We start from the raw sequence: 27,545 nt of genomic DNA, 5'->3' as shown, positions 1-27,545 counted from the left end.
CGTACTCAGTCTCCCGTGAGCCCTTGCAGTAGGGCGATCAGGCCTCACAGATGCATGCAGCTGGGAAAGGGAAGAGTGTCTCAGAACTTTCTCCACAACTGTGGAGTTCTGCAAGATTCCACACCAAAGCTGGACAGGAGGTTACCCTGCAGAATGGTGACAAGAGAGCCTTTCTCCTCCGCCGTGCCCTCAGGATGGCCTTTGACTTTGTAACACCCCTGCTGGCTGTCAAATGGGAAGTACTTGCTCACCAAGTCAAGCAGAGCTCCTAAAGATTTACAGTCTTCACAGACATTTGTCACCACCACAGATCTCATCAGAAAAGCTTCTCAGCATTGAGAAGACTTGGTCAGCTCAGGACAGGGACAGGAGATTTCCAAAACTCTGATTTTCATTTGAACCCTCAGGTTTTATCGCTGGTGGTAAATACTGTCAACTGTTTTCCTTGAAGCCACAGGCTGGCTGGCAGCACTGTCCCCACTCATGCTGAGGCACCGGCCAGCCCTCCAGGGTTGCTCCTGCACCCTCAGCACCAGTGTCAGCACGGTAAAAGGGCACGTGACGCCTCAGTGTTACTATGAGAGTAGTTCGGACTTCAGTGCCGTGAGCTCCTGGGGCCTGGGCTTTGAGAACCTCAACAGGGCAAGGAGTTAGAGGGGCCGTCAGCTCTGCCATCTCCTCTTCTGCCTGCTGTGTGATAAGCCCCCGGGTGTGAACTCTCAGACAGTGACTGCATTCTGCAAGGACATGAGCTCCCCTCGCCCACACCCCAAGGACATCCCATACTCCAGAGTGGACGACATCCTGTCCCTCTGACCACTGTGCCTCTCTGAGGTGCCCCCTACACACAAGCGATCAGCACATAAGGCCGGGTAGGCAGTGACAACAGGTTCCGTCACCCCAGGCCCCACTGTGGGCCGAGCACTACCTGCGGTGACGCCGTTCTGAAGAGAGCCCTCGTAGAAGATGTTGGACGGGAAGGCACTGAGCGCTGGGTGCATCCGATACTGGACCTGGAGGCGGATGGGACGGATGCCCAGCACTACCAGGCGCTCGAAGAGCGACTGGGACAGTCCAGCCTTGGCGGCCTTCTTGCACATCACCACAGGGCCCAGCTGGCAGTGGTCGCCCACGAGGATGAGCTGTGGCGAGAAGCCCACACAGGTGAGGAGCTCAAGTACGAAACCGCCTAGACACCCACTCACGGGGTACTAAGGGGCCCTGAGGGGCCCTGAGACACAACCACCCAGCCGCGCGAATTCAAGCAGTACCATCTGACCAGGCGCCAGAAAACCTGCCGCCACATACAGGTATCCAGGCTTTCCCAAAAAGGTTCGTGTTATGCCACCTCTCTTTCACAAAAGACCACGTTAGTATGGTAATGGCTTTTTCCGTAAAAGCACAAATCCTCTGCCAATTTATTTTGGTTGTCAAAAACAGGAACTAACACGGGCCTTTTGTAAAAGCAGAATGGTGTAATGCGAATTTTTGGAAAGCGGGGATGTTCTTCACTTTATCCCATTTTGGCTTATGAGGGGCTTCAAGGGAATTCTTTACTCTTGGACGGTGGGGGAGACCTGTATATGAGACACACAGACATGCACTTGGACCCAAAGAGCTCTCTGTGTCACCCATCTTTCCAAGAACCCCTCAGCGGACCCTCCACGCATCCCTCTGCTCTGCCAGGACATCATATGGCATTACAGAGCATTACCAAAAATAAACCTCCAGCACTGAAATTTACATGAAACCGAACAAGAGAATAGCCACTGGTTTTCAAACAGGACTACAGCGAACGTGACATGGCCCACCTGCTTGGCGCCAAGAACCACAGGGACCATGCACTCTGGTTCGGTGGCCTGGGTGCTCTCGTCAATTAAGATGGAGCGGAACTGCATCTTGGCGAGCCTCGGGTCCCCTGCACCCACACACGTGCAGCAGATGACATCTGCATTCTGGAAATGAGAGCAGGCGAGGCCTCAGGGCACAGTAAATGTTGCCAGGCCCCAAAGGGCAGAAGGGACAGGACACGGACCACCCCCCAACCCTGACACCTATGGCAACAGGCTGTCCCACCCAAACAATCTCTAGGTCTAGGCTGCAGGGACACTAACTTTTGAGATCCTAAGTTGGTGAACTTCATCAGAATAACCCCTCAGCACAGAAATGGTTCTGTGCCTCAAGACAGCCTCTGAGAGGCAATGCAGAGCCAGGGAAACCTTAGTTTGTTAAAAAAGAGCAGGAGAATGTTGCAGACCCACCTCCCGGCCAAGGTGCACAACCACAGTGAAGGTAAATACGGGAGGTATGGAAGTTCTCTCTCAAAAGCAAAAAAAAAAAACCACAAAAAACCTGACCTGGAGATGCCATCCTACGCTTGGCAAACTCAAACAGTTCCCACAGCCAAACCGAACACGACACCACCCCACAGGTAAGAGCTCACCATGAGCAGCTCCCGCTCGGCGGTGCGCTTCAGGGCCCGGTACCGCTTCTCGTCGGCAGAGGACAGCTCCCCAGTCTCATCCTTCAGCTGCTGCAGCTTCTGTAGCTCCGGCATGCTGGAGGCACAGCAACACGTGAGCGGGCACAGGAGGCAGGCGCTGCCAGGGCCCGCACGCGGGAGAAGCACCACGCTCGAGGCAGGCGGCTCAACACCCACCTATCCATGTTCCTGATCTGGTTGTGCAGGGCCAGGAATGACACCGGGGAATCAATGGCCTCACGGCTCTTCGCGCAGAGCCGCACGACTTTCAGCCCAGTCTGGTGGATCTTCTCAGTCAGCTGATCCACAGCTATGTTACTCGGAGCACAGACGAGCACGGGCCTTCAACACAACGTGAACAGACGTCTCAGGACTCGCCCAGGGGAAATTCAGGAAACGCCAACTGCCAGCACTGGCCTTCTGAATCACAGGTAGTGGAACCCGCTCGCAATCTAAGACTAACGCCAGGAGTGAACAAAGCTGAAGGAGCTACAAAACCCGACCGGTCTGCGGAGCGTCCTGTACCCACCTGGTTTCTACACTTCTCTCGCGCAGCAGTGCTACTGGGTCCCGCATCCTCACCCTCCCGTCTGCACCGTGAAGACTTTCAAAGCCCCTCGAAGCACACAGGCACAAAACTCAGGATACGTCAACCCATCCACCGCCTTTACCAGAGCAGCAGGCTTTCTTGTTAAAAGCGACCATAAAGGCCAGACCTCATACAAATAATACAAAAAATAGCCCCCGGGCAGCCTAGCAGACAGGCCTCCCTCTCTCCACCTCGGGCCGTGCTGAGCCCTACCCGTTGCCCTGCCGAGCCAGGTGGTAGACGATGGTGGCAGAGGTCACGGTCTTCCCCGTGCCCGGTGGCCCCTGAATCAGGCTCAGTGGTCTCTGCAGCACAGTCTTCACAGCGTAAACCTTCAGACACAAGCAGCTTTTAGGCTGCAGCCGCCCCCGCCGAGTGGAGGGCCACCCACCCGGCAGGCTCTGCCGGCCAGGCCAGGCCCCTTCCGCCCCCCTGAAAAAGTGAGAACCTGGGAGTGGTTGAGGTCTGGGAGCCCCTGTGCCGTGAAGCGTTTCGGCAGCTGGCACTTGATGATCACATCCTCCACCTCGTGGCCGAGCAGTTTGTGGTAGATGTAGCCTGACACGGAGGTCTCATCCACAGCAAACGTTTTCAAAGCACTCTGCATCCTGGAAGGAAAGCTCAGGGTCAGCAACACGCACGACCCAGACGGGTGAAGTCTTGCCCTCTGGGATGCAGAGAATCATCCAGGTGCTGAAGGCAGTGCCTGCGCCAACAGCAAGTGACCGACTGCACAGCAGGTGGCAGGTGCGCCCGCAGGGGGCGAGGTGGACATACCTATCAAATGAGGTTGACTTCCACACGAAATCCACCTGGAAGTTGTGAGTCACCTCCACAGGGGCGCCCACACTGCTCCGAAGCTCAATGGCGATCTCATCGCCATAATCTGTGCCACTGAGTTAAGTTTCATCTTTGTCAAAAGCCGGGTTTACCTTTCTGAGGAGACTTTTCATTAGGCTACTGAGGAGAGAGCCCCCTCCTCTGCGCCAAACAGAGAAGGCCAGGCTGCCCCAGGCGCTCGCGGACAGACGCCGCTGTGTGTGGCTCACTACAGCCAGCTCCCGCACCCTCCCTGGGCGCACTGGGGCAGTGCAGGCACGGAGCGGCCCCACCCCGGCCGGGCTTCTGAAGGAACTTCCACAGAGCCCCGGGGTGCAGAGCTGGGAGCACCCTGGCCTCAGGCAAAGCCGCTCTTTGACCGGTCTGAAGCAGACCGCACGCCCTCAGTGCAGCTGAAGAAAGGGCTCGGCGGCAAACTCCCCTCAAAGGGGCACCTCCAGCCATGGCCGCCCAAGACGCCCTTTCTTCCATCTGCGGCGCTCAGGACAAGCTCGTCTTTCTTTACTCAAAGGATACTATCAGGGACCTTGATGACGTGGCCGATCCCTTTCCACAGGGGTGCCAGATCCCCTTTGTACCTCAGGCATATCTCATCTCCCTGCATGAGCCGCATGTCTTCCAGAAAAAAGACAACAAGAAAGTTAGCGTTTTCAACATGTGCCGAGGCTGCCACCATGAAGAGTTTAAACAAATTAAGGGACACTTTACAAGGGAGAAACTAGGAATTTTATGCTACTTATGGTCACAAATATTTTAAAACTTAAAATCACCTCTTAACCAAATTATGACTAAATCCTCATTACCAGAGTCAGTCTTGGGCAAAGTGAAGTAGGCGATTCTCTTCTTGTTAAGGCCCAGGTCCCACCTGACCGTGATGTTATCTTGAGTCTGAGCACATGAAAGATAAGACCCCTGTTAGCCTGAGACACAGACACAGGCCTGGACTCCTCGTGTCTGGGTTTCCACAGGTGTGTGCCCTATGGCAACCTTACGAGCCATGACGTCGGGGTACAGCGAGCAGCACCCAACAGCCTGAAACACCGACAAGGGCATATCCAGAAGAGAAGCCATTAGGACCCCCAGAACCCACTCAAGTTGACCAGGAGACCCCCACACGATGTCTGCTCTTGGAGGCGGCTTCTCTGTGAACTGCAGAGGGAGAAGGAGGCTGACAGCTGATCCTCGGAGCTCCCACTTCCTATGTGTTCTTCGTGGAACTGGTACGAGGAGCGCCCTCAGCGTGCCATGGCTCCTCGGGTCCGACTCTCGTAGCTGTGGGCAAAGGCTGCGAACCCAACTGTGAGGGATTTTTGTTGGATTTTAAATCAGAAAACACTCAGGCCGGTGTTTAGCTCAGAGTGACCGGGCGTCTGCCCGAGGGTCACGCCCTCGCCTGCCCTCAATCCACCGTTCTGTCTCTCAGGGCACTGTGCCTCAGCCCGCGTCAGCGTCCGCAGTTTGCAGAGGAAACTGCCCTCCCCAGACCTTAGGAGAGACGCTGTGTTAAAACGACCGAAACCCTCCTGCACACACATCACCTGGGACTCTTTCAGTTTCTTATCGTAGTCGGCCTCCAGCTTGACCAGAGGGCCGAATATGTTCTGGTACTGGTAGGCGTCCTCATACCGCAAGAGGACGTGCTGCGGCTCCTCATCCACACCGGGCTTCTCCAGATCCTCCAAGGTGGCAGAAGGATTTTCCTACAACACAAGCGCCACACCATGTTCTTGCCCATTTTCACCGACATACGACAGGAACTACACACGAGCTCACTAGTCACCGGAAGAACAGAGCATATCCATGACCTCTCAGAATGAGTCGACGTTGGCCTGACACAGAGAAGGGCACCAGCAGTCAGTGGTGTCCACCCCACAAGGAGAGCCCTCGTATGAGGAAGTGTATGTGGCACAGGGAGGCAGACGCTGGCCCGGGTCTTTGATCAAACTTCAGCCATTGCTCCTAACCCTCCTCTGCCCAGGGCTACACCAGCAGGGCGAATATTGGCAATGACACCCCAAGTACACAGCCTGACGCACCTATACCATCAAATGGCCGCATCCTCCAACCAATGCCTAGCCCCTGAACTAGGAGAGAAAATACTTCTTTTGGGGTACAAGAAAGACCACTAGTTCCCTGGGTGTGTAAACAAAAGGGGAGCACCCCCCCCCATTCTTTCTGACCCTGTGCTGCACCGACGGGGGTAACACACTCTTCCCTGGCCGGGACAGAACAGTATCTGGGCTGTGGGGATATAAACAGGAAACGTTTATAAATCTGGCAATCTGAAAATCGAAGCAGAAAGGTACCCTGCTAGATGACACTGCAGAAATACTCTGACTTGCACTCAAAAATAAATTCACATTTAAGATTTCGGATTAGGGGCACCTGGGCGGCTCAGTCAGTTAAGTGTTCGACTTCAGCTCACGTCATGATCTCATGGTTCATGAGTTTGAGCCCCGCATCGGGCTCTGTGCTGTCAGTGCAGAGCCTGCTTCGGACCATCTGTCTCCCCCTCTCTCTGCCCCTCCCTCCCCTCATAAAAACAAATAAAAAAACATTGAAAAAAGAAAAAGATTTTGGATTATATATGGGCTCCTGGGTGGCTCAGTCAGTGGAGTGTCCGACTTCGCCTCAGGTCATGATCTTCCAGTTTGTGAGTTCGAGCCCCACATCGGGCTCTGTGCTGGCAGCTCAGAGCCTGGAGCCTGCTTCAGATTCTGTGTCTCCCTTTCTCTCTGCCCCTCTGCCACTCATGCTCTCTCTTTCTCTCTCAAAACTAAATAAACGTTAAAAAAAATTTTCAGATTATACAGGTACCTAATTAAAATTTCTAGCCCAGTTACTGAAATTTTATCATAAAAGCTGCCAGAAGCAGAGAAGGGCTTCCCTTGGGAAGGAGATCTGTTGGGCGGTGCAGGCACCCCACCACGCAATATGGAAGCCCCTCCCCTTCACTCCACCAGCTGCCATAGGCCCTGCCTCTCTGACCTGTGTGACCTGGACCCTTTCCCCCTGAACATTCACCCCTGGCCTGGTGTCACCCTGGCTGACACATCACAGGCCCCACGGGGTTGTACAGCACCCTCACAGTCCTGTTTCCCCAGGCCCAGGGTCCTCCCAGCAGGTCCATCCACAGACAGTTCTGGTCCTCCTCCCTCCCACTACCCACTCTCACCCTCTCCCACCCTCTTTCCCTCTGCAACAAGAGAGAAATTCCAACAACCGGAGCTGTCCTTCCCCACAGGCCTGGCAGGAGGTGGCCATGGGCTTCTACCAAGGGGCCACTCAAGTACACAGGGCAGTCTCTCCTGAGCTCCTTCCAGAATCTCCTGTTTTGAACACACTCCCAGCAGCTCCCCCTGGACCAGAAATGTGCTGAGGCAGATTTGCATTCTCAGCAGGCCCTTACCTTCCAGAGCTCCTCCAGCTTGTTGATCTGCTGAGCAGTGATCTGCCGGGCCCGCAGCTGCTCCTGCTCAGAAGGGATCTTGACCAGCCAAGAGAGGAAGCAGCGGTCCTGGATCAGGGGCTGCCACTGGGAGCTGTCCCAGTTGATGTCCTTGAGGCTGCTCTGACTGGCGCAGGGCTGCCTACAGAAACACCGTGGGCAGGGAGAGCCCAGGTGAGGATGACCTCTGCCCCCAAGGCTTACTTTTCACCCCAAAATGATGTTCCCTACGTTTTATTATGTGATCACATTACCTTTAAATTGTTAATAATACATTGCCTCTCCCCATGCACTTGAGCTCTGAACTCTTAGAACACCGCTTTTACACAAGTGTTTTCATGCCTTAACCAGAACCCGCCCCAGAAGAGTTCCTCAACACACTCAGTTCTGACTAGCCCCTCCCCCGCAAATGTGCTCACACCTCTCCCTTGGGCAGAATAGGGCCGGCTGGCGCCGAATGCCCCGCCCCCTCCAAATCAGGGCCCCGCCCTCACCTGCACAGGAGCACCACTACGGAGTCCGCTTTGGCAGGGATGAAGCCGAGGAGGAAGACATTGCGGCAGCCACAGTTGTAACACTCCAGAACTGTCTCCCCCAGGGGCCCATCCTTGTGCAGAGTCACCTCTTTGCATTTTGCCCTCACGAGGTGATTTACAATGTGGCTGAAACCAGGAAATGATAAATAGTTAACACCCAAAGTTTGGCTTTTCACCACTTCCAATTTTCAAGCCCCCCGTTAAAAGTTCCGGTACCGTTCACAGTCCATTAGCAGGGGCGGTCACACCTCATCCATCTGGCATCCCAGGGGACCAGCCCGCCCCTGAACTGGCTCCCCACTGAGCGTAAAAATCAATCCGACTTGAACAGCCTTTAAGGAAAACTTTCCTAACACGTTTCACATAGTTCCTGCTTCTTTTTTTTAGTTCCTGCTTTCTGAAATCCTACGTATGGGGCCTGACTGAACATATCACTGAGGCCAAGACTGCTGTCCTGGAGAAGCAGGAGGTTTTGCCCCTTCCACCGCTCCTCTCTGTTTGGAGAGGCTTCTTTCTCGGTGTAGCCCCTTCTGGCCACTGTGCCTGCTTCCAGGAGCAACAGCCCCTCCTAATTTGCTGCAGGCCGGGAAACTCGATAACCAAACATATTAGAAACCTGAGGACAGTAAAAAACATGGAGCAGCAGGGCCCAGGGCTACTCTCAGGAAGCACAGGGCCGGCACTGAACTATCTGAAACCGGCTTGTCTCGCTCTTTCCTTACTGCCGCGTGGCCTTCCCATTTCCGGGACAGAGCTCGCTTACACCCGGGGCTTGCAAACTCCACCCTAAGACAAGTCAGCCTTGCTTGGGGTCCAACAAGTGGTGCTTGGCTCTGCCTTGGGCTCTCCCAGCTACCTGAACGCCTGTCAGACACTGAGCACTGAGCACGCCTGCTGGGCTTCCAGCCTGCCTTGCTGCTGCCGCCCTCCCTTCACCTCCGGGGAAACCCCTTCTGTTGCAAGCTTCAGCTGACATCCTAACCCTCTCTGGACCCATGAAGCTAGTCAGATTATCCAACCAACCGTCACGGCTCTCAGCATCCACTTTTCTGAAGCTGTCACACACAACTGGGCATTTTACCAGACTCTGATTTCCTCTGTCTTTTCTGCACCCACCTCACCCCACCTACACTGGAAGCTCCCTGAAGGCAGTGGCTGCCCCATTATCTTTATAATCTGGCCTCATGCAAACACGCAGTGCTGGCTGACAGAGTCTGTTTTCTCTTAGAGGCCTTTCACTCACTTCCCTGATCTTGGCTCTGCTGACCGGAAGCTGGGGTTGCCAGCTAAGTTTTATTTAATTGCTTTTCCTGCAGGAGAGGAACTAATGCAATCACAGTAATGCTGAAATTACCCAGAACATTCTGAAAATGGGACATGATACTGGTTACCCTGAAGATGCTTTTCCTTTCAAACCTTTAAAATTAAATACCATGGGACGCCTGGGGGGCTCAGGTGCTTAAGCATCTGATTCTTGATTCAGCTCAGGTTATGATCTCACGGTTTGTGATATGGAGCCCTGAGTAAGGGCTCTGTGTTGACAGCATGGAGCCTGCTTGATATTCATATTCTCTCTCTCTCTCTCTCTCTCTCTCTCTCTCCCTCCCTCTCTCCCTCCCCCCCCTCTTGTGCTCACTCTCAAAATAAATGGAACATTTTTTAAAAAATTAAGCATCAGTCCCCTTTCTTGCCTCACTCAGAAGCTCACAGTTCGCACTGCTCACTCTAAGATGACACGAGATCTGTCCACTGTCCTCAGGCAGTACGAGATGGTGAGGCCTGGCCTACAGCTGCTGAAGACACAGGAAGAGTGGGGGCTCTGCGCAAATAAACTTTCCTATGGGGTTTTGCCACTTTATGTCTCTAAAACACGAACCCCAGAAAATGCTGCTTTCTTGCCGAAGACCAGGCGCCATTTCCCACAAGACTCTGCTCTGCTTCTCTACGACAGAGGAGTGAGCTATCACACATGATGGCAGCCTCTGGAGAAGCCACTAGGACTGGACCCTCACTGGTGGTAGGGACCAAGGAGTCCCATCACTAGAACTAGACAAACAGACTGGGCTCTCCCTGGAATCCAAGCACCAGCACAAAACTGGTCTCACCCCAAATACAAGAGACCCAGTCACAGCTGCTGCTGATCAACAGCAGGAAGGGAAGCCCAGAGACGACGGTCAAGTGAACTTAATTTAATCCGATGATTCAGGATCTGGCCCGTATTAGCCTCAGGACTGCTCCGATGAGCTAAGGCCAGAGGGAGCCTTCTCAGGAAGCGGCTCCCATGGATGCCCATTACTGTCTTGGGAACATCCTCCCCAGGCACCCAGTAATGAAGACAAACGGGCGTGCCAGGAGCTCATCTTGCAGAAAAATATAAATAAAAACTGGGAACGAGAATTAAGCCAACCCTACTTGCATAATAAAAAGAACCACAGAGAATAAATCAAGGGTAAATACATTAAGGCATTCACACACCACCATCTGTTTCAAGTTAAACCAGTCACAGAGGAGGGAAAAAACCAGGTTTGTTAGCGTGATTTTATATTGTGCTTTTGCTTCAACATTTCCATAATTTACACACAAATCTGAGCACAGCACTGATTAAAGACACATGCGCGGTTTGATTATCTACCTGCCAGAAGTATTTCCACGTCCATTACAGAACCACTTCTTGCTGGTATTACAGTAAACCACGCAAGCAGGATCGTGTATTCCGCAGTAACTAAAAAAGGCAAAACATCAACAGTTAAAGCTGGAAGGTCTTTCTCTGGTTTTAATTTGGCAGGATGTAAAATTCTTTCCTCTTACAACATTTTTAAATTTTTCATTAAACACATACTCAAACCCAACGATCCCACTAGCAAAATCCAATCAGTTAACTGCAGAGGCTTCTTGACCCTGCAAATGCAGGGAAAGGGTTCAGGGTGCTGGGGAGATTCCTCAGAGAGGCCCTAGACAACAGCAAAGCCCCTTCCAGGTGAGGGGTGAGAACTGTGGAAAGTGCCAGGTGAGCCCAACAATGGAAGTCTGACACCCCAAAGCAACCCCCTGTCGCTCCCTTTGGCCTGAAGTTTCCAGAACTGTGACTTAAAAGAACGGAAGTCAGCATCCCTGGCTCTGGGCACACAGAAGAGTAAGCTGTAACCACACCACGTTCACAAGGCACTCCACATCCCAGCAGAGGGCGCCATGCTCCTGGGAACGCTCAGCTCAGCCCCAGCAGCAGAGAGTCTCAGGGCGCAGACTGAGCTCAAGCTTGCAAGGAGCACCTCAGGAGAGCCCCCAGCCTCATTCTTCTGAAAATCAACACATCAAAAACAAAAACTGGCTCACCACAGAGTCCTCTGTGCGTATGAAGCCAAGACTCAGTCTCAAACTGAATGTGGGTCAGCCAAGAACCTTCCCTGCAACACCCCACACCTTGGGGACAGCTGGGAAGGTGAGGGGGTGTGCAAACTTTAACCACCTGCAGCTTTACCGGAACCACTTCACTGTCAAATGTGTAGGCAACAGGAACACTGACACATCACTAACACGTACATAAAAACATTTGTAAACAAGAGTGGAAACAAGAGCCAAAATAAAGTTAAAAACAAAAAGCCAAAATAGTTATAAAAAAAAAAAAAAAAAAGTCTGTCCACAGAGCAGGGAAAAGAGCAGCACTATCCTGTGGTGGGCACAGACTCTGGGGGGGGGCAATGTGCCCGAGAGGTGGGCAAGACTGAGCCATGGCCCAGGTCTAAAGTGGCCCTGACTGGCCGGGTGCCCTGAGCAAGATCATTTCACCTCTTTTGGTCTCAATTTTCTTGCGTATGTGTAACAAAGCAAGAGTAAGTCCAAGCTTAAGGGTCAAAATGTAACAGATGGATCCTGCTCTAGATGAGAATTCCAAATTTGGTCAACAAACAGGTCTACCCACTGATTATTCAACTCCAATTTTGGGGGAATTTTGAACACATCAGAGAGGCAGATATTTTAAAGTATCCTACAATCAATCATCTCTTTGTAAGAGAAATTTTAGCTGCTGTTTGTTTACCCTCTAAACCTAAATGCTCACCAAATGTGAGGAATTCTTTTGAATGAGTGAGCGGAACAGGTACCAGGAACCAACCACCTCAAGGCCTGAGAAGGAGTCTTTCCCCTACCCTCTAGGTGAATTAGGGGTGTCAGAGTGTGCTGACCCCACCCTCCTGCTCCTGACTATGTGTACACAAATCTGAAGAATCTCCTTATTTCGTAATACCAAATGTCACAGTTCATTGGCTTAGATGGGCTTCTAAAGCCAGCAAACCCACTCAGAATGAAAAAGCTCTGCGGGATGAGTCTGAGACTCTGCCGTCGGCACTCACCTGCAGGCATGTACAGGGAGATCCTTCGTGTAATAGGTATCTTCTTCATCTTCTTCAAAGTTCAACTCGGCCAACAGCTGGCTGGTCTTGGCCACATTGTCATCCACAGCCCCGTTCTGCAGAATGCCCTCTGGTCCACCGACCTACAGCAGAACAGTACCATCACCACGCAAGGCTGCAGCTTCAAGGCCTTAGCCCAGGCACGTGACCTCTCCTCAAACGAGCAGCCGTGGTGACCTTCCCACAAGTGCCGGCCTGCTCTCCACCTAAGACAGTTCAGCTTCTTCTGACTGGACTTTTTACACTCTCCCTATTAAACCCATCTGGACAAAAACAGGGTGTTGGTGACCTAGGTCATCCACCCTGCCTCCTGCATATCCAGGTCCAATCCCATCTGGTCACGGAGCCATGAGCAAACTGGATGCTGAGGAAAACGCTTCGTTCCCATGACTGAGGGTCACGAGGAGCAGGATGACTTTTCACAAAGTTGTTGCAATCCCCTCTGGGGACAGTTGCACAGTGTCAGGACAGAGGGCCTGGAATGCCAGCAGAGTGATGGGTCCCACCAAAGCCTAAGCACCAGACGTAAAGGCTGTGTCCACTGGAGATGAGGGAGAGCAGTTTTCTCACTAGTCAACATACTTCCTCCACTGCCAGTTTCCCTCTCCAGAGGGCAGCCCCTCTTCCTTATGAATTAGTAGTTCAATGTTAGGATGACCTTCCAAACTCAGGCTATAATCTTACTACTTATATTACCTTTTATAAGTTACAACTGCAAAAACATACCAAAAGGCAATTTTAACAATAACCCATGAATTTCACAGGCACTTCTACTGAGCTCACATTTCCATTCAGAGGCACATGGATTCAACTCGCCAGAGATTAACGGGCATTCCTAAAGCCACCGCCAGGAACCTCAGACAGCAGTCAACAGTCCTTGTCATCTCCCCATCCTCCCAACAGGAGGAGATGACACATCTCCCACATGAGGTTGGGTCAGGCAGCAGGAGTGTCGGAACAGTGATGAGGACGGGGAGGAATGAATGACAGAAGCCCCAGGGCAGGCACCAGATTTCTCTGAGCAGTGAGACAGGATCAGACACTGCCCCCCCCCCCCTCAAAAAGCCCTTGCCACTTAGAGCCACACCATGTGGGGTCAGCTCAGGCCAGTGCAGCTCAAGCCAGCAGTGCCCCCGGGGCCTTTTCCTGTCCACTGCTCCAGCCAAGTTACCTGTAAGATTCTAAAGACAGCAGATCTCTTGGGGATGTGGAGCTGGGGGTTGGGGGGGGGGGTGGGGGGAGAGGGCAGCACACACCCAGTTACACGGGGGAATCAGGAAGTGCATTGCCCCCTAGGGGGCATTCTGGAAACTGCAGTGGCGCATTTGGGTTGTGAGTAGGGGGGTATCTACAGCTGTGTCTGTAATGGTCTCAGCCCACATTAGAACCCCATTTCACAGCTTCTGCCACTACTTTAATGCACTTTTTTCAGGCAGGCAACAACCAAGTTAAATGAAAGAAAACTATGCTTTGTTTGAAAAAAAAATTTTTTTTTCAAAGAAAAAATCAAAATCAACATTTGGATTTTAATGCAAAGACAGTACTGTAACAATCACAAGCACTTCTGTGTGAACCCCTGATCTCTCTTTTTTTTTTATTGTAGTAAAATACACATAATATAAAATGTACTACTGTAGCCATTTTTAAAATATTTATTTTTGAGCAAGAGAAGGAGGGGGAGGGGGAGGGGGAGGGGGAGGAGGAGGGAAAGAGAGCAAGCACGAGCAAGCAAGGGGCAGAGAGACTCCACACTGCCCAGGGCTCCACACTGTCAGCGAAGAGCCCGCCGCGGGGCTTGAACTCATGAACTGTGAGATCATGACCTGAGCTGAAATCAAGAACTGGATTGCTTAACCAACTGAGCCACCCAGACACCCCCCTCCCCCTTGTAACCATTTTTTTTTTTTTAATTTTTTTTTTTTCCAACGTTTTTTATTTATTTTTGGGACAGAGAGAGACAGAGCATGAACGGGGGAGGGGCAGAGAGAGAGGGAGACACAGAATCGGAAACAGGCTCCAGGCTCCGAGCCATCAGCCCAGAGCCTGACGCGGGGCTCGAACTCACGGACCGCGAGATCGTGACCTGGCTGAAGTCGGACGCTTAACCGACTGCGCCACCCAGGCGCCCCTAACCATTTTTAAGTGTACAGCTCAGTGGCATTAAATACAGTCCTATTATTCTACAATCATCACCAACACCCATCTCTACAACTTTTTCATCTGAAACTGAAACTCTGTATCCATTACCAACCCTCCATTCCCCCCTGAGCCCCTGGGACCCACGTTTCTACTTTCTCTGAAAACTTGACTACCCTAGAGATCTCATATAAATGGTCTCATAGTGTTTGTCTTTTTGTGACTGGCTTATTTCACATAGCATACTGTCCTCAAGATTTATCCATGTTGTAGCATGTGTCAGAATTTCCCTTCTTAAGGCTGAATAACATTCCACTATGGACAGACGTTTTGTTTACCCGTTTACTCTTCAGTGGGCACTTGGGTTTTTTCCACCTTTTGGCTGCCATGAACATGGTATACAGCGATCTCATCAAGTTCCGGCTTTCAATTCTTTTGGGGATATACCCCAAAAGAAGCAGACTTGCTGGATCTTATGGTAATTCTATATCTAACTTTTCTGAGGAACTGCATAGTATTTTCCACAGAGACTATGCCATTTTACATTCCCACCAACAGTGCACAAGGGTTCCAATTTCTCCATAGCCTCGATGATACTCATTATCATTCTTCTGGTTTTTTTTTTTTAAATAACCAACTTAATGAATATGAGGTAGTTATCTCATTGTGGCTTTGATTTGCATTTCTATGCTAGCTAATGAAACTGAGGATCTCTTCTTGTGCTTGTTGGTCATTTATATATCTTCTTTGGAGAAATGTCTATTGAAGTCCTTTGCCCATTTTTAATTAGATTGTTACATTCTTTGTTGAGGTGCTTTGAAATTCTGATCGTTGGCTATCACTTCAAAAAGTCACCTGTTTGGCAATGTTTCTCTTGACACATGCAGTGGCAATGTTACTGTGAGGCTGCCACCCAGGGCCAGCACTGCTGGCTCGCAATGTCTCCTGGTATGACTGTGTTAGGCACGCACGTGTTGGTTTTCTTTTTAAGAGATTTTTTTTTTTTTAACATTTATTTATTTTTGAGACAGAGAGAGGGAGGGAGGGAGCATGAACGGGGGAGGGTCAGAGAGAGGGGGACACAGAATCTGAAACAGGCTCCAGGCTCTGAGCGTTAGCACAGAGCCCGACGCGGGGCTCGAACTCACGGACCGCGAGATCATGACCTGAGCCGAAGTCGGGACGCTTAACCGACTGAGCCACCCAGGCGCCCCAACACATGTTGGTTTTCTGAAAGTGTGTGGCCAGGTCACGGCACCAGGATTTCATCTTATGGCAGAGAAGGAGGTATGCATCTCATGCTGCAGAAGGCAGCAATTAGAAATTGACATCTGCAGGGGTGTCTGGGTGGCTCGACTGATAAAGCAGTTCAGGTTATGATCCCAAGGTTCCTGAGTTTGAGCCCCCACATCGGACTCTCTGTTGTAAGCATGGAGCCCTCTGCAGATCTTCTGTCCCCCTCTCTGTGCACCTCCCCTGCTCATGTTCTCTCAAAAATTAAAAAAGAAAAGAAAAGAAAAGAAAAGAAAAGAAAAGAAAAGAAAAGAAAAAAAGAAAGAAAGAAAGAAAGAAAGAAAGAAAGAAAGAAAGAAAGAAATTGACATCTGTGATCCCATTTAAACTCTTAAAGTCAGTAAACAGGTTCCTCAAGTATTTAAGGTAACAAGGTTTCTGAGAATATTATGGAAGGCAAACTTTTTACTTGATCTAAAACTATTCTTTCCAGGGATGCCTGGGTGGCTTAGTAAGGCGTCCAACTCTTGATTTCGGCTCAGGTCATGATCCCACAGTTCATGGGTTCAAGTCCTGTATCAGGCTCTGTGCTGACGAATGCTGGGCCTGCTTGGAATTCTCTCTCCCTCTCTCTCTGCCCCTCCCCTGCTCATGCTCTCCCTCTCAAAATAAATGAACTTTAAAAAACAAACAATTCTTTCCACAGATCTGGTATCCTGAGCTTAAATGCATATTGCACCTTTTATGACTTCACTCTGATCAGCTTTCATCTTTCCAAAGAGAAATGTGCTATCTTTCCAATCCAATCTCAGCAGAAAAACACCTTAAAACCCAGAATTAGGGAGCTTAGGTGGCTCAGTTGGTTAAGCATCTGACTCTTGATTTCAGCTCAGGTCATGATCTCATGGTTTCATGGGTTTGAGCCCCGGGTCGGGTTCTGCACACTGACCACATGGAGCCTGCTTGGGATTCTCCCTCTCTTTCTTTGCCCCTCCCCTGCTCATGCTCTGCCTCCCTCAAAATAAACTTAAAAACAAACAAACCACCACCACCCAGGATCATCAGAAGGCTAAGAAGGTGGTCCAGGAAGGAATCAGCATGCAGCTCCCCCTCTCAAGCTCAGAATAGCATTTACATTTTTTTTTTTTTAAAGAGAGAGCATGAGCAGGGGGTGGGAAAGAGAATCTTAAGTAGGTTTGGAGACTGATCCCATGACCCTGGGACAATGACCTGAGTCGAAATCAAGAGTTGGATACTCAACTGACTGAGCCACCTAGGCACCCTGGTACTCATATTAAAAAAAAAAAAAAAATTGTTTATTTTTTGAAAAAGAGAGACAGAGACCAAGTGTGAGTGGGGCAGAGAGACACAGGGAGACACAGAATCTGAAGTAGGCTCCAGGCTCTTAGCTGTCAGCACAGAGCCCGAAGCGGGGCTTGAACTCACGAACCATGAGATCTTGACCCAAGTTGAAGTCAGATGCTTAACCGACTGAGCCATCCATGCGCTCCCCAGTATTTATAAACAGCTGGATTAAATACCTAATAATATCCTCAATTTTACTTCTTATCCCACAATGTTTAGGACATTTACTATCTAGCCTTTTAAGAAAATGTTTACAGATTCCTTATCTAGAAGAACTCCTAAAATATCTTATTAGATTACATAAGCTCTTACGTGTAAAGAAATGCCCTTGGTGATATCTGAAACTTTACTGTCCTGAAACATCAAAATTGGTCCACAGAGTAATACAGAAAAGTGCATACCACCTGGGTGCCATCTTCCTACCCATTCCTGCCTCATCTGGGCCTCAGATCCCACAGTTCACCTCCCCTCACCAGGGGAAGGCCTGAACCAGCAGAGGACACCTCCTGACCAGCCACATGGGGACCCACCCTGCACACTTACCCCTTCAGGTTAATAATGGGGAAAGAAATGTAGGTCTACTCTCAGAACTCTTGGGAGACAATATGATACAGATACAAGGTCAGGTAGACTCTCCACACCTCCACTAGAGCTGGGGGCCCAGAGAAGACAGTCCAGATTCTCCAAGGCCCAGTAGCCCTCCAGCCTCCTGGTTAGGGAACGTATAATGTATACGTGGCCCACACACACACACGCACACACTCCCAGCTCCCACTCAGCCCCACTCCTGCCCAGCTACGATCTGGCCACAACACAAACTGACTTCTATAGTGGGGTTGTTAGTTTCTCCCTCTACTCTCTGGAAAGTTTTAAGATAAACATTAAGTTCAAAAATACATCTGACCTTAGAAACTATAATTAAATTAGTTAAAACAAAGCTCTAACTAGAGAGTGCCCAGCACAGAGAAGGTCCACAACCCATGCCAGGTGACAAGACGGGAGGAGTGAAGGGTCCTTGGCCAGAACAGGACTGAGGTCCTCCGAGATTATCAACCCCTCACTTCCAGTCAGGACCCCTGCAGCCTGCAAGGCTCAGAGAGGCAGCACCCCCCACCCCCCGCACCCACAGGAACCCTGAGCCCACTCCCAGGCATCACATCACTGGAGAAACAGTTCCCTCTTCGCCTCTGCTCTGGGTAGAGGTCTGCAGATGTTTTCTGCCCAGGGACAGTTTCATACAAGCAACTACAGAATTCACTGTGTACATCAGAGTAGCAGGAAGAAAGGTTGCTTCAGTCCCACAGAGGAAAAGCATGTAAATTCAAAAATCACTCCCAAATGTGCTGGTAAGAACTTTTAGACCACAGATTTTTACTCCAAACCTCATAAGCATTGTACCACGCAGCATGAAATGGACCTTTCAGTCCCTCAGCCTCTGAGTCTGCCAGTGCTCCGGGGCCTTTGCACTCACTGTCCCTTGGTTTCTGCACAGCTGGCTCTTGGTCCTTTGGGTCTCAGTCCACAGGGCGCCTCCCAGGGAGGCCTCCCCCCATTCCATCTGTGGAGCCCCAAAGCAGGGGTCCCTACTATGACCCCAGGACCTAGAAATGAGCCACACCCCAGGAAGCCCTCATAGTGTAGGCTAAATGAATACATCTTCACACTAAAAGCATAAACACTGAAATGTAAAATAATTCATCTCATCAATAAAACTATTTTTTTATCCTGAGGTTTAAATAAAAAGAGAGTGGGCAATCACCTTTCCCTCAGGGTAAGGAGAGGCTGAGCCTCACCACTGGAAAAAGCTAACAGAAGTTCTGGCCTCCCCCCAGCTTTTGAGAAAGTTTCAAAACTACAGGGAATAAACAACTCACATAACCATCACCTGGATCCACCAGCCACTCACACTTTACCACACGTGCTCTGTCCCTCTGCACACACACACTTTTACTTTCCTGACCCATTTCAGAGTCGCAAGCCCCAGGACAAGCATCTTCTCCATGTAATCACTATACAAGCCTCACGCTTGGGAATTATGCTGATAAAACTGATATAATACTGCTATCTAATAAGCACAAGCACAATTCCCCAACACCCTAACGTCCTTTCTAGTTTTCTACATTCAAGACCTAGTTAACACTCGTTACTTATGCTGTCTCTTTAGCCTTCTTTAATCCATTAGTTTTAACCACATGTAACTGCTGACATTCAACCATTTCTGACCTACGAAAATGCCTTCACATGGTCCCACTCAAGAGAGTGGTCCCCAGATTCTGGATAAAAAGGATCCTCACCGGCCTCCCTCTTTACAGAGAACCCTTGTTCTGGTCAGCATGCTGAGTCCAGGCCTATGGTTCATTTCAATGCTCAGAGTGTCCTTGATGTGTCCGAGGCATCCCCACCTCGACCTGGGCTGCTTCTGCATGTCCAGCCCTGGGATCATTACTCTCAAAGGAGCCCACTCCACGCCTGCAGGGAGAAGCCAGGGTGTGATGATGGGTTCAGTCCAGAAGCCAGGACACCTCACAGGACAATGACACAGACTGGACCCCAGCTCAGTGGCATGAAAAGAAGAGGGAGAGGCTGCCCTGGAGAGCAAGCCAAGATTCATAACCATCACATAAATGGTGGACCTCACTGGGGGCCAGACCAAGTCAAGACATCTTCTCACGAGTGAAGAATCTGTGGAGAAAGGGAAGCCCTGTGGATTAGATGATCCCAAAAAACGACTGTCAGTGCTGTTCATCTGACAACACCAGTATTGCCTATGATGGAAAGATGCTTTTTTGTTTCTAGAAACGCATAGTAAATATAGGTCAAAATGATTGTGTATTGCTAACTCATATGGCTCAACCTCAGAAGGAAGGATGAAATAACATGTTGGATTTCTTTTAGAGCTCTTCTGCGATGAGAATAAAGGGCCAGAGGACAAAACTGCTGAACTGAGGAGATGGATATGCCGGGTTTGTTTTCTTTACTTGCAGAGAATCCATAACCAACGTTTTTACACAATATAGATGGACACGGTGGCCTCCATGGAGTCCGAGGAGCCATGCACTCAAAAAGAGTGACGGAAGGCAAGCACAGTTCTGACCAAATGCCTTCTACTCCAAGATGAGGAGAGCCACCTCCCCCAAGTCACTGGCATCCCTGGCAGCTGAGCTCTGCAAGGAGCAAAGCAGACACGAAAGTGCCATCCTCAGTCGTGACAAAGGGCTACCCGCAGAGCTCAGCAAGCAGCCTAGGTCTAGAAGCCATCCAGGCAACAGTCTGCAGGGATCCAAAGAAGCCCGGCTTGGCTCAGTAATCCAGCTCACAAGCTGCTACCAGACTAACACATACAAACAGGCACAACGATCCTTTCCCAGCCATGGGATCCCAGGACCCAGCATCCCCATGTTTACTAGAGGAAGCAGGATGCTGCTCTCAAGGAAAGCTCCTCTGCCAAGAAGAGTTCAAAGACCCCCTGAAAGCAGGGCCCCGAGACCTGGAAAATGAAGCCCTGAAGACTCAGCCAGACTCGCTGCCCTTCCACACCTTCCAGGCCACACTCTGTTCCGGGTCCCACCAAGCAGAACTGGGAGTCATGACCCTTCTCTGCGGGCAGGACTATCCCGGCAACACTGCAAGACCACCCTGCCAGGGCAACAACCACAAATGCCCCTCAGTTGAGAGCCACTGCCCAGAATCTGCTCCCTCCAGCCTCCGTGCATGCTGCTCTGGTGGGGTCTCTCCCTTTCTGCAGAGCCTCTTACCCTCTCTCTCAGGGCAGTGTCTCCAAAGGGTCTGCTGACCAGCACCAACTCCACCCATACCTCCCATCAGAGAGGAGCCCTGCCTCAGCCTTGGGGGATCACGGGCCCTGACAAAAACCACAGACAGAACTTGTGTCTGCTCTAGCCATAATTCCTTATGAGGACTCAGGGGCAACAGGGTATCCAGTGCAGTCAACATGTCCCAGCAGGAGTGGCCACTCTGGCTGCCTGGTACTGTAGTAGTTCACACACTCACATTTATACACATGCGCCGGCATGCACAGGCACATATCTGACCACAAGGCACTCTGCCGGAGCTCCCCTTCTGGCTTTGTCCACACTCTGCCAGGTCTACCTGCCATCTAAGGGCCCTTCCTCTCAAGCGAGGTCACAATATCCCCTCAGCAGCTCCATGAGGCTCTAGGATCCAGCCCGAGCCCCTGGCACGGCGTATCAACCCTTGCCCGCACCCACTCTCCTCCACACCAAGCCAAGTGTAGCGCTCCATGCCCACCTCTCTGCCCAGCAGCATGCCTTCCTGAACTCAAGGAACACTGCTCACAAAAGCTTTCCCTCTGCAGGGCAGACCACTCCCTCTTCTGGGCCCTCATGATCCCAAAGGTCAACCGCAGTCTGAGCAGCACCTGTCATTTCTAACACAACAGCTACAGATGGCAAAGGATTCACTTTGACCCCCAATCCTCAGAGAGCACAGCAAGGCAAGAGGCAGGACTACAGAGAGGGGCAGGAGACAAGGACCAGGCTGAAGAGACTGGCCTGACAGCATGTACAGTGGGGTCAAAAGTAAACATGAACAGATATATGAGGGCTCCCAGGCTCACCCTGAAAGCAGCGTGGCCAGGCCTCCGTTCCTGACTCTGCACCCACGTGGAGGGCCCAGCATACAGGGTGGTGAATCTCCCCCAACAGGTGACTGGGAGTGGCTGAGCACGGGGTCACTCCATTTCCCTACATTAGAGATGCTGATGAGAAACTACAAAGATTAACAGGAGCAAAAAGGGGAGGGGCAGGAAGGAGAAGGAGCAGGAAGGGGAAGAAAAAGAGGCATGAAGAAGAATCAAAGACCATGAATTGTGTGATGGTCGAACAACTCTGCAAATTTACTAGAAAAACACTGAATTGCACACTTACATACAAGACTCTATGGTATGTGATCATACCTTAATAAAGCTATTAGAAAAACGTCTCCTTTTTTTGGTTGTGGGAGCAGGATTGAGAAAGAACTTTGTTTTTCAGTTAACACTGGTATTGTTCAAGTGTTAACTTTGCCCCCAATCGTATTCAATCTGGGTTAAGAAATTAGGGTGAACAGAGTAAGAAGTCATTTTGCTTATTCACCAATGACACGTAAGCCCTTCCTCTCCCCTAATCGCCCATGGAGTCCTAACCATCTAGAAACAAACTTGGGAAATCCAATAAGGGGAAAGTGCTGAACGAACACTTGCCAGAGCTCCTGCAAGGTTACCAGTGTCTTATCTCCAATTTTCTCAAGGTGTGCTTATATCACCGCTGAACTGAGTGTTCACAAAACCAGATGGAAAAAGTCCCACTCAAATTTTAAACTCACCACTTTTGGGAACCCCTAGACTGTACTGAATTCATTCCTCCTCTTCATAAACTACAGGCCAATAAGCAGAAGATGATCTGTTTACCTGGATGGTCAAGAATATGTTAGGACAGCTTTCCATGATCAATTCTGAAGACTAGGTAGCAACTCTTTACTCAAGTATCTACCACTTGAAGAGGAAAAGAAGCTCAAGTGTATGTACTCAAGACTACAACTGATGAAGAGCCTTTGTTTACCCATTTACCTGTTGATGGTCACTGGAGTTTTTTCCAGTCTGGGGCTCTCAAGAACGAACCAGCTATAAATGCTCAGAGCAGCCCCACGTGTGGACAACCACCTTTGCTTCTCTGCTGGACCACAGAGAAATGGGTGAACCATCCCATCAGCAAGGTATGAAAGTTACAAGTGGCTTTCCAACCTTTTAAAAAATTTGAGCCACTCTTATGAGCAGGTAGTGGTATCTCCCTGTGGCCTTTTCAGTTTCATTGAGGTGTAACTGACATACAATCAACAGTGCATGCTTAAAGTGTATAGTTTTATAAGTTGTCATACATCAGTGTATGTAAACACCCAATCAAGATAACCAACACATCCATCACCAAGTCTCCTTATGCTCTTTGTCACCCTCTCTCTTTTCCTTCCTCCTTCTCCCAACCACTAATCTGTTTTCTACTACTATTAGCACTTTCTAGGGCTTCATACAAACAGAATCACAGGGTATATATTCTTTTTTTTTTTTTTTTTGGTCAGAGTGCTTCTTTTACCCAGAATTATTCTGAGATGCATCCATATCATTGTGTGTATCAATTCCTTTTTCTGCCTGGGTAGTGTTCCCAACTCTTACATCTTTACCATAATTCCCATATTTGGAGAAAACATGACAGTAGCAACCATCAAAAGGATATATTCCAACTAGACAGGGCAGAAGGTTTATAACACCAACTATTATGCAAAGCACTTCTGAAATTACCTTTCCCTGCCCTTTGATGGGCGGGGGAAGGGCCCACGAAGAGTCAGATAGGCAAAAGAAAATGGTCCCTTGTATCTTAGGGACACTTGGCAGGATTATGTCAGCACTTTTCATTCCATGATCTGGAAGGCTTTGATAAATATCAGTTTCATTTCATAAGCAAAACAAATGTTATTTGAACCAACTTGTAGCTCAGCAGGAGTCACCCCTGTGCCATTCTCCTACCCTGGCAGGGACACACATTCTGCCTTTAAACAAACTTTCAGGTAGGGGCGCCTGGGTGGCTCAGTCGGTTAAGCGTCCGACTTCGGCTCAGGTCAGGATCTCGCGGTTTGTGAGTTGGAGCCCCGTGTCGGGCTCTGTGCTGACAGCTCAGAGCCTGGAGCCTGCTTCGGATTCTGTGTCTCTCCATCTCTCGGTCCCACCCCTGCTCATGCTCTGTGTCTCTCTGTCTCTCAATAATAAACGTTAAAAAAAAAAATTTAAACAAACTATCAGGTAAAACCAACTAAGCAAAACTGGTATCAAAAGTGGCTGCACGCTGGGAAGGAGCCTGGCAGCTCCTGCAAAGGTTATGCACAGAGTTACCACACAACCCAGCAATTTCACCTACAGCCACACAGAAACCTGCACATGAATGTTCACAGCAGCATTATTTATAATAGCTACAAGGATAAACAACCCAAATGTCCACCAACAGATGAGTGGATAAACAAAATGTGGTCTGTCTGTACTGTGGAATACTGTTCAGTCAAAAAAGAAATGGTAGTAGATACATGTTACAGCATGGATGAACCTTGAAAACATACTTGGTGAAAGAAACGAGACACAAAAGACCACATGTTGTCATTTATATCAAATGTCCACAGTAGGTAAACCTGAGACAGAAAGATCAGTGGCTGCCTGGGGTTGGAGAAAGGAGGATTGACAAGCTAAGAGGTATGGGGTTTCTTTTTAGGGTGATGAAAATATGCCAAAATTGACGATGGTGAGGGCTGCACAACTCTGAACGTACTAAAAGCTACTGAACTGTACACTTTAAATGGGCAAACTGTATGCTACATGGATTCTATCTCAAGAAAGCTGTGAAACAGAAGTAGCTGCACAGCACTTGATAAGTTACAGCTACTCATTCAATAAGATAAAATCAAAAGGCATTCAGAATGGGTTTGAGTCTTTCTGGAAGCCCCACTGTACAGTTAGTTACCCAGCCAACTCTTGAGGACAAATAAGGAAAATCCCAAATGTTGTAGGCAGCCAATGCCACCAACTGGCATAGGGAAGAATCAACTTTTTTTCCACTTTTCAATTCTATTCAGACTTTTCCTGCCCCCAAATTCAGAGCCTTCTCTTACGACACAAAGGATGTAACTCCCATTCCCCAAACACAAACTTGGGCTACACGTGAGTGGGTCATCTGAGTTAATTAAAAGTAAAGAAGGATAAACCCTTTTGATGTCATCAGAACTCAGGTGAGCTCAACTGCAACATTTACCTCTGGTGGAGAGTTTTAAAGCTCCTATTTTATACAACTCAGTGCTCAGGTGCAGAAAAATAGATTATTTCAACTGAAAGAGAAGGGCATGCCCTGTAACTCACTGATCACAAACAGAATACAAGGAACAAAACTAGAACTCAGAGCTGTTTTACACTGGCCAGAAAAACACTGGCCAATATAAAGAAAAGAATATGCAATAAAGTCTTAAAAAGAATTTGCAATAAAACGATTACCTTTACCAACCCTGAGCTGCCACTAACCATGGCACATCGCTCAACTGAGTGATCTTTATCCTCAGCCTCCGGACGCACTGGATACAAGTTACAAACAGCGTTATCTGGTCCATCCAAACTTGAGTCCAGATTTCATGTATGTTTCCGGTCCATCCAAACATAAGTGCAGATTTCAGATATGTTGAAAAGTGTAACAAAAATAAAACTCCTATACCCCCATTTCACAGCTGTGAAAACAGAGAGGTCTACAGGTGTCATCATGAGTGTCCAACGGCTCATTCGTTTCTCCAGGCAAACTCTCTATTTTCCTCCACCATATGTAAACCAAGCTGAAAAAATACATACTTGCACACCTGTTCTCCCTGATGCTCCACCCATCAGGCATCTATTTTTAAGGAAATCTGGGGTTAGAATGAGTCAAATGTTTTCTGCTTCTATTAGGGGCTAAAAGAAAATCCAAGTGGGTGGTCTACCCACGAGAGTGACTCAATCAACTAGAATGCTAGCCCTCCTCCCCCAAGGACAGAGTCTGAGCTCACTCTGGCTGAGGATGGGGTGGCTCCCCCAGCCCTGACAGTGGATCCTCATGCCAAGGAACACCTGTGACAAGGGATCCCACCCCAAAACCCCAGCCAGTCCCCTCTGCCACTCCAGGGCTGGGACCTAGGTTCAGGAAGTGCGTCCCTAATACTTCTCATAACCCAAACCCAAACTTAAAATACCTAAGTAGCTTTCCCTAAACATTCACATCATTAAAAACAAAATTTTCCAACGTGGCAGTACCACTTATGTAAAACCCACTATCACTGCCCCCATTGGAGGAACAAACTCAAACCTAACTTTTCCAAGACAGAGCTGGGGAGTTACATAACAAGTCGGTTTCAGCAACAGGCAATGCAAGAAGGAAAAACAAAACGCAACCTGTCTCTTGAATAATCTTCATAACCAGCGAGCGTGGGGTTCTCAACTGGAGGCTGAAATTCCGTTTCTACTCCGGGAGCTTCGACCCTGCCCTCTCCAGCGTCCCTGGGCCCGGGGAAATTTGAACCCGCGGTTTAGTGGGCATGACCGGGGGCGGGCGAGGGGGAATGCCCAGACGGCTGGGACCACAGGTGGGGGGTGGGGCAGGGAGGACGGATCACCACGGAGCTGGCTTGAACAGGGCACGGACTCAGCTGGAGGAAAACTTGGGGACAGGTCACCCCCGACGGCAGGTCACCTCGGACACGCCCAGAAGGCGACTTCGGGCAGGTGACCTAAGACGCGGCCTGAAGTAGATCCTGACCAGATCACCCGGACCCCACCGGAGCGGGACTCGAAACAGGTCTGCCCCGGCCCCGCTAGAGACCGGGAGCCGAGGCAGGTTACTCCGGACCCGGCCGGATCGGGGAACCCGGGGAAGGTCAGCCTGGGCCGGGCCTGAGTGAGGGACCTGGAACAGGTTACTTCGGACGCCGCCGGAGTGCGGGACTCGGGGCAGGTTCCCGGGCGCCGAGGCCCGGCCCGGGCTTCCGGCGCCGCCATGTGCCGCTCACCTGCGCGTCCAGCTGTCCGGCCGCAGCGCCCGCGCCAGCGCCGACCGGGCCTCCCGCACCACCTCCTCCGGGGCCGCCGGGGCCACCTGGGGGCGTCTGCGTCTGGCTGGGGAGGGTGAAGTCGGTGAACTCGAACTCCGAGCCCTGCGTGTCGGCGCCAAGCAGCTCGGCTTCCTCAGTGTCCAGGAAGGTGAGCGTCTGCGAACTGGGCCCGTACGCCTCCACACTCATGGTGCCGCCGAGTAGGGCCCTCAGGCCGGCCCCGCGCCGCACTCGAGCCCGCCGCCGCACTGAGGCCTAGGCCGCAGGCCTCGGGCCGCCGCCGCCGCCGCGCCCACGCCCCTGAACCGGACTGAAACGCCCGCCGCTGCGCGAGCCGGGCCAAGAGCCACGCGTGCCGAGCCGCCGCCACTGCCGCCGAGCCCCTCAGCGACGCTGCTCCCCTCCGAGCCGCCCGCCACTCGCAGCCCCCGGCAGGAACCGCCGTCGCCGCCGCCGTCGTGCGCGTGCGCGAGCCCGACGCCGGCGCAGGTGCGCGTGCGCGAGCCCGACGCCGGCGCAAGCGCGCGCGCTCCTCGGGGACGCCTCCAACCGCGCCCGGACACCCGCAGCTGAGCGGGCCGGCGGAACAGACAGGGCGCACGCGCGGGGGGCAGGGCTTCTAACCGCCGTCGCGGCGGCCTCACGAGGACGTGGTCCCGCCCCAACCGCTGTTCAGTAGCGCTGGGCGGTGGGCGGTGTGACCGCGGTGGTTCCGTCTGTAGGGGCGGCGAGACTGCCTCGGGTTAATTGAGCACTATCCGGTTGCTTTCCAAAGGTGGTCTCGGCACACCCAGTTGCGGTATACCTCAAACTCTGGGAGAAGCTTCCTGGGCCTCAGTTTCCCCATCTGTGAAATGGGGGGGAGGGGGAGTACCTGGCACAAAAC

At 50.7% G+C, this 27,545-nt stretch overlaps 1 protein-coding gene across 2 annotated transcripts in view; it reads right to left on the bottom strand.

The window, feature by feature from the left end:
* Positions 1 to 27,151, bottom strand: part of UPF1 (UPF1 RNA helicase and ATPase) — a 36,269-nt gene extending 9,118 nt beyond the window's left edge. Inside the window, exons 1-15 of one of the 2 annotated variants that reach the window (XM_049640288.1) lie at positions 26,618 to 27,151; positions 12,245 to 12,387; positions 10,528 to 10,617; positions 7,854 to 8,021; positions 7,321 to 7,501; positions 5,450 to 5,611; positions 4,682 to 4,799; positions 4,428 to 4,526; positions 3,849 to 3,957; positions 3,520 to 3,679; positions 3,285 to 3,403; positions 2,660 to 2,824; positions 2,444 to 2,558; positions 1,812 to 1,955; positions 929 to 1,142 (exon numbers count right to left, since the gene is read on the bottom strand). In XM_049640288.1, the coding sequence (XP_049496245.1) occupies positions 929 to 1,142; positions 1,812 to 1,955; positions 2,444 to 2,558; positions 2,660 to 2,824; positions 3,285 to 3,403; positions 3,520 to 3,679; positions 3,849 to 3,957; positions 4,428 to 4,526; positions 4,682 to 4,799; positions 5,450 to 5,611; positions 7,321 to 7,501; positions 7,854 to 8,021; positions 10,528 to 10,617; positions 12,245 to 12,387; positions 26,618 to 26,848 (2,218 nt within the window). In that variant the 5' untranslated portion in view covers positions 26,849 to 27,151. The remainder of the gene's footprint in view (positions 1 to 928; positions 1,143 to 1,811; positions 1,956 to 2,443; positions 2,559 to 2,659; positions 2,825 to 3,284; positions 3,404 to 3,519; positions 3,680 to 3,848; positions 3,958 to 4,427; positions 4,527 to 4,681; positions 4,800 to 5,449; positions 5,612 to 7,320; positions 7,502 to 7,853; positions 8,022 to 10,527; positions 10,618 to 12,244; positions 12,388 to 26,617) is intronic. The other variant, XM_049640289.1, reaches the window with a different exon arrangement.
* Positions 27,152 to 27,545: the final 394 nt, after the last annotated feature.

This window comes from Panthera uncia, chromosome A2 (assembly GCF_023721935.1).
Source record: "Panthera uncia isolate 11264 chromosome A2, Puncia_PCG_1.0, whole genome shotgun sequence".
Taxonomy (NCBI): Eukaryota; Metazoa; Chordata; class Mammalia; order Carnivora; family Felidae; genus Panthera; species Panthera uncia.
Note: the sequence above shows the minus strand (reverse complement) of the source record. Positions and strands in the feature narration are given on the sequence as shown.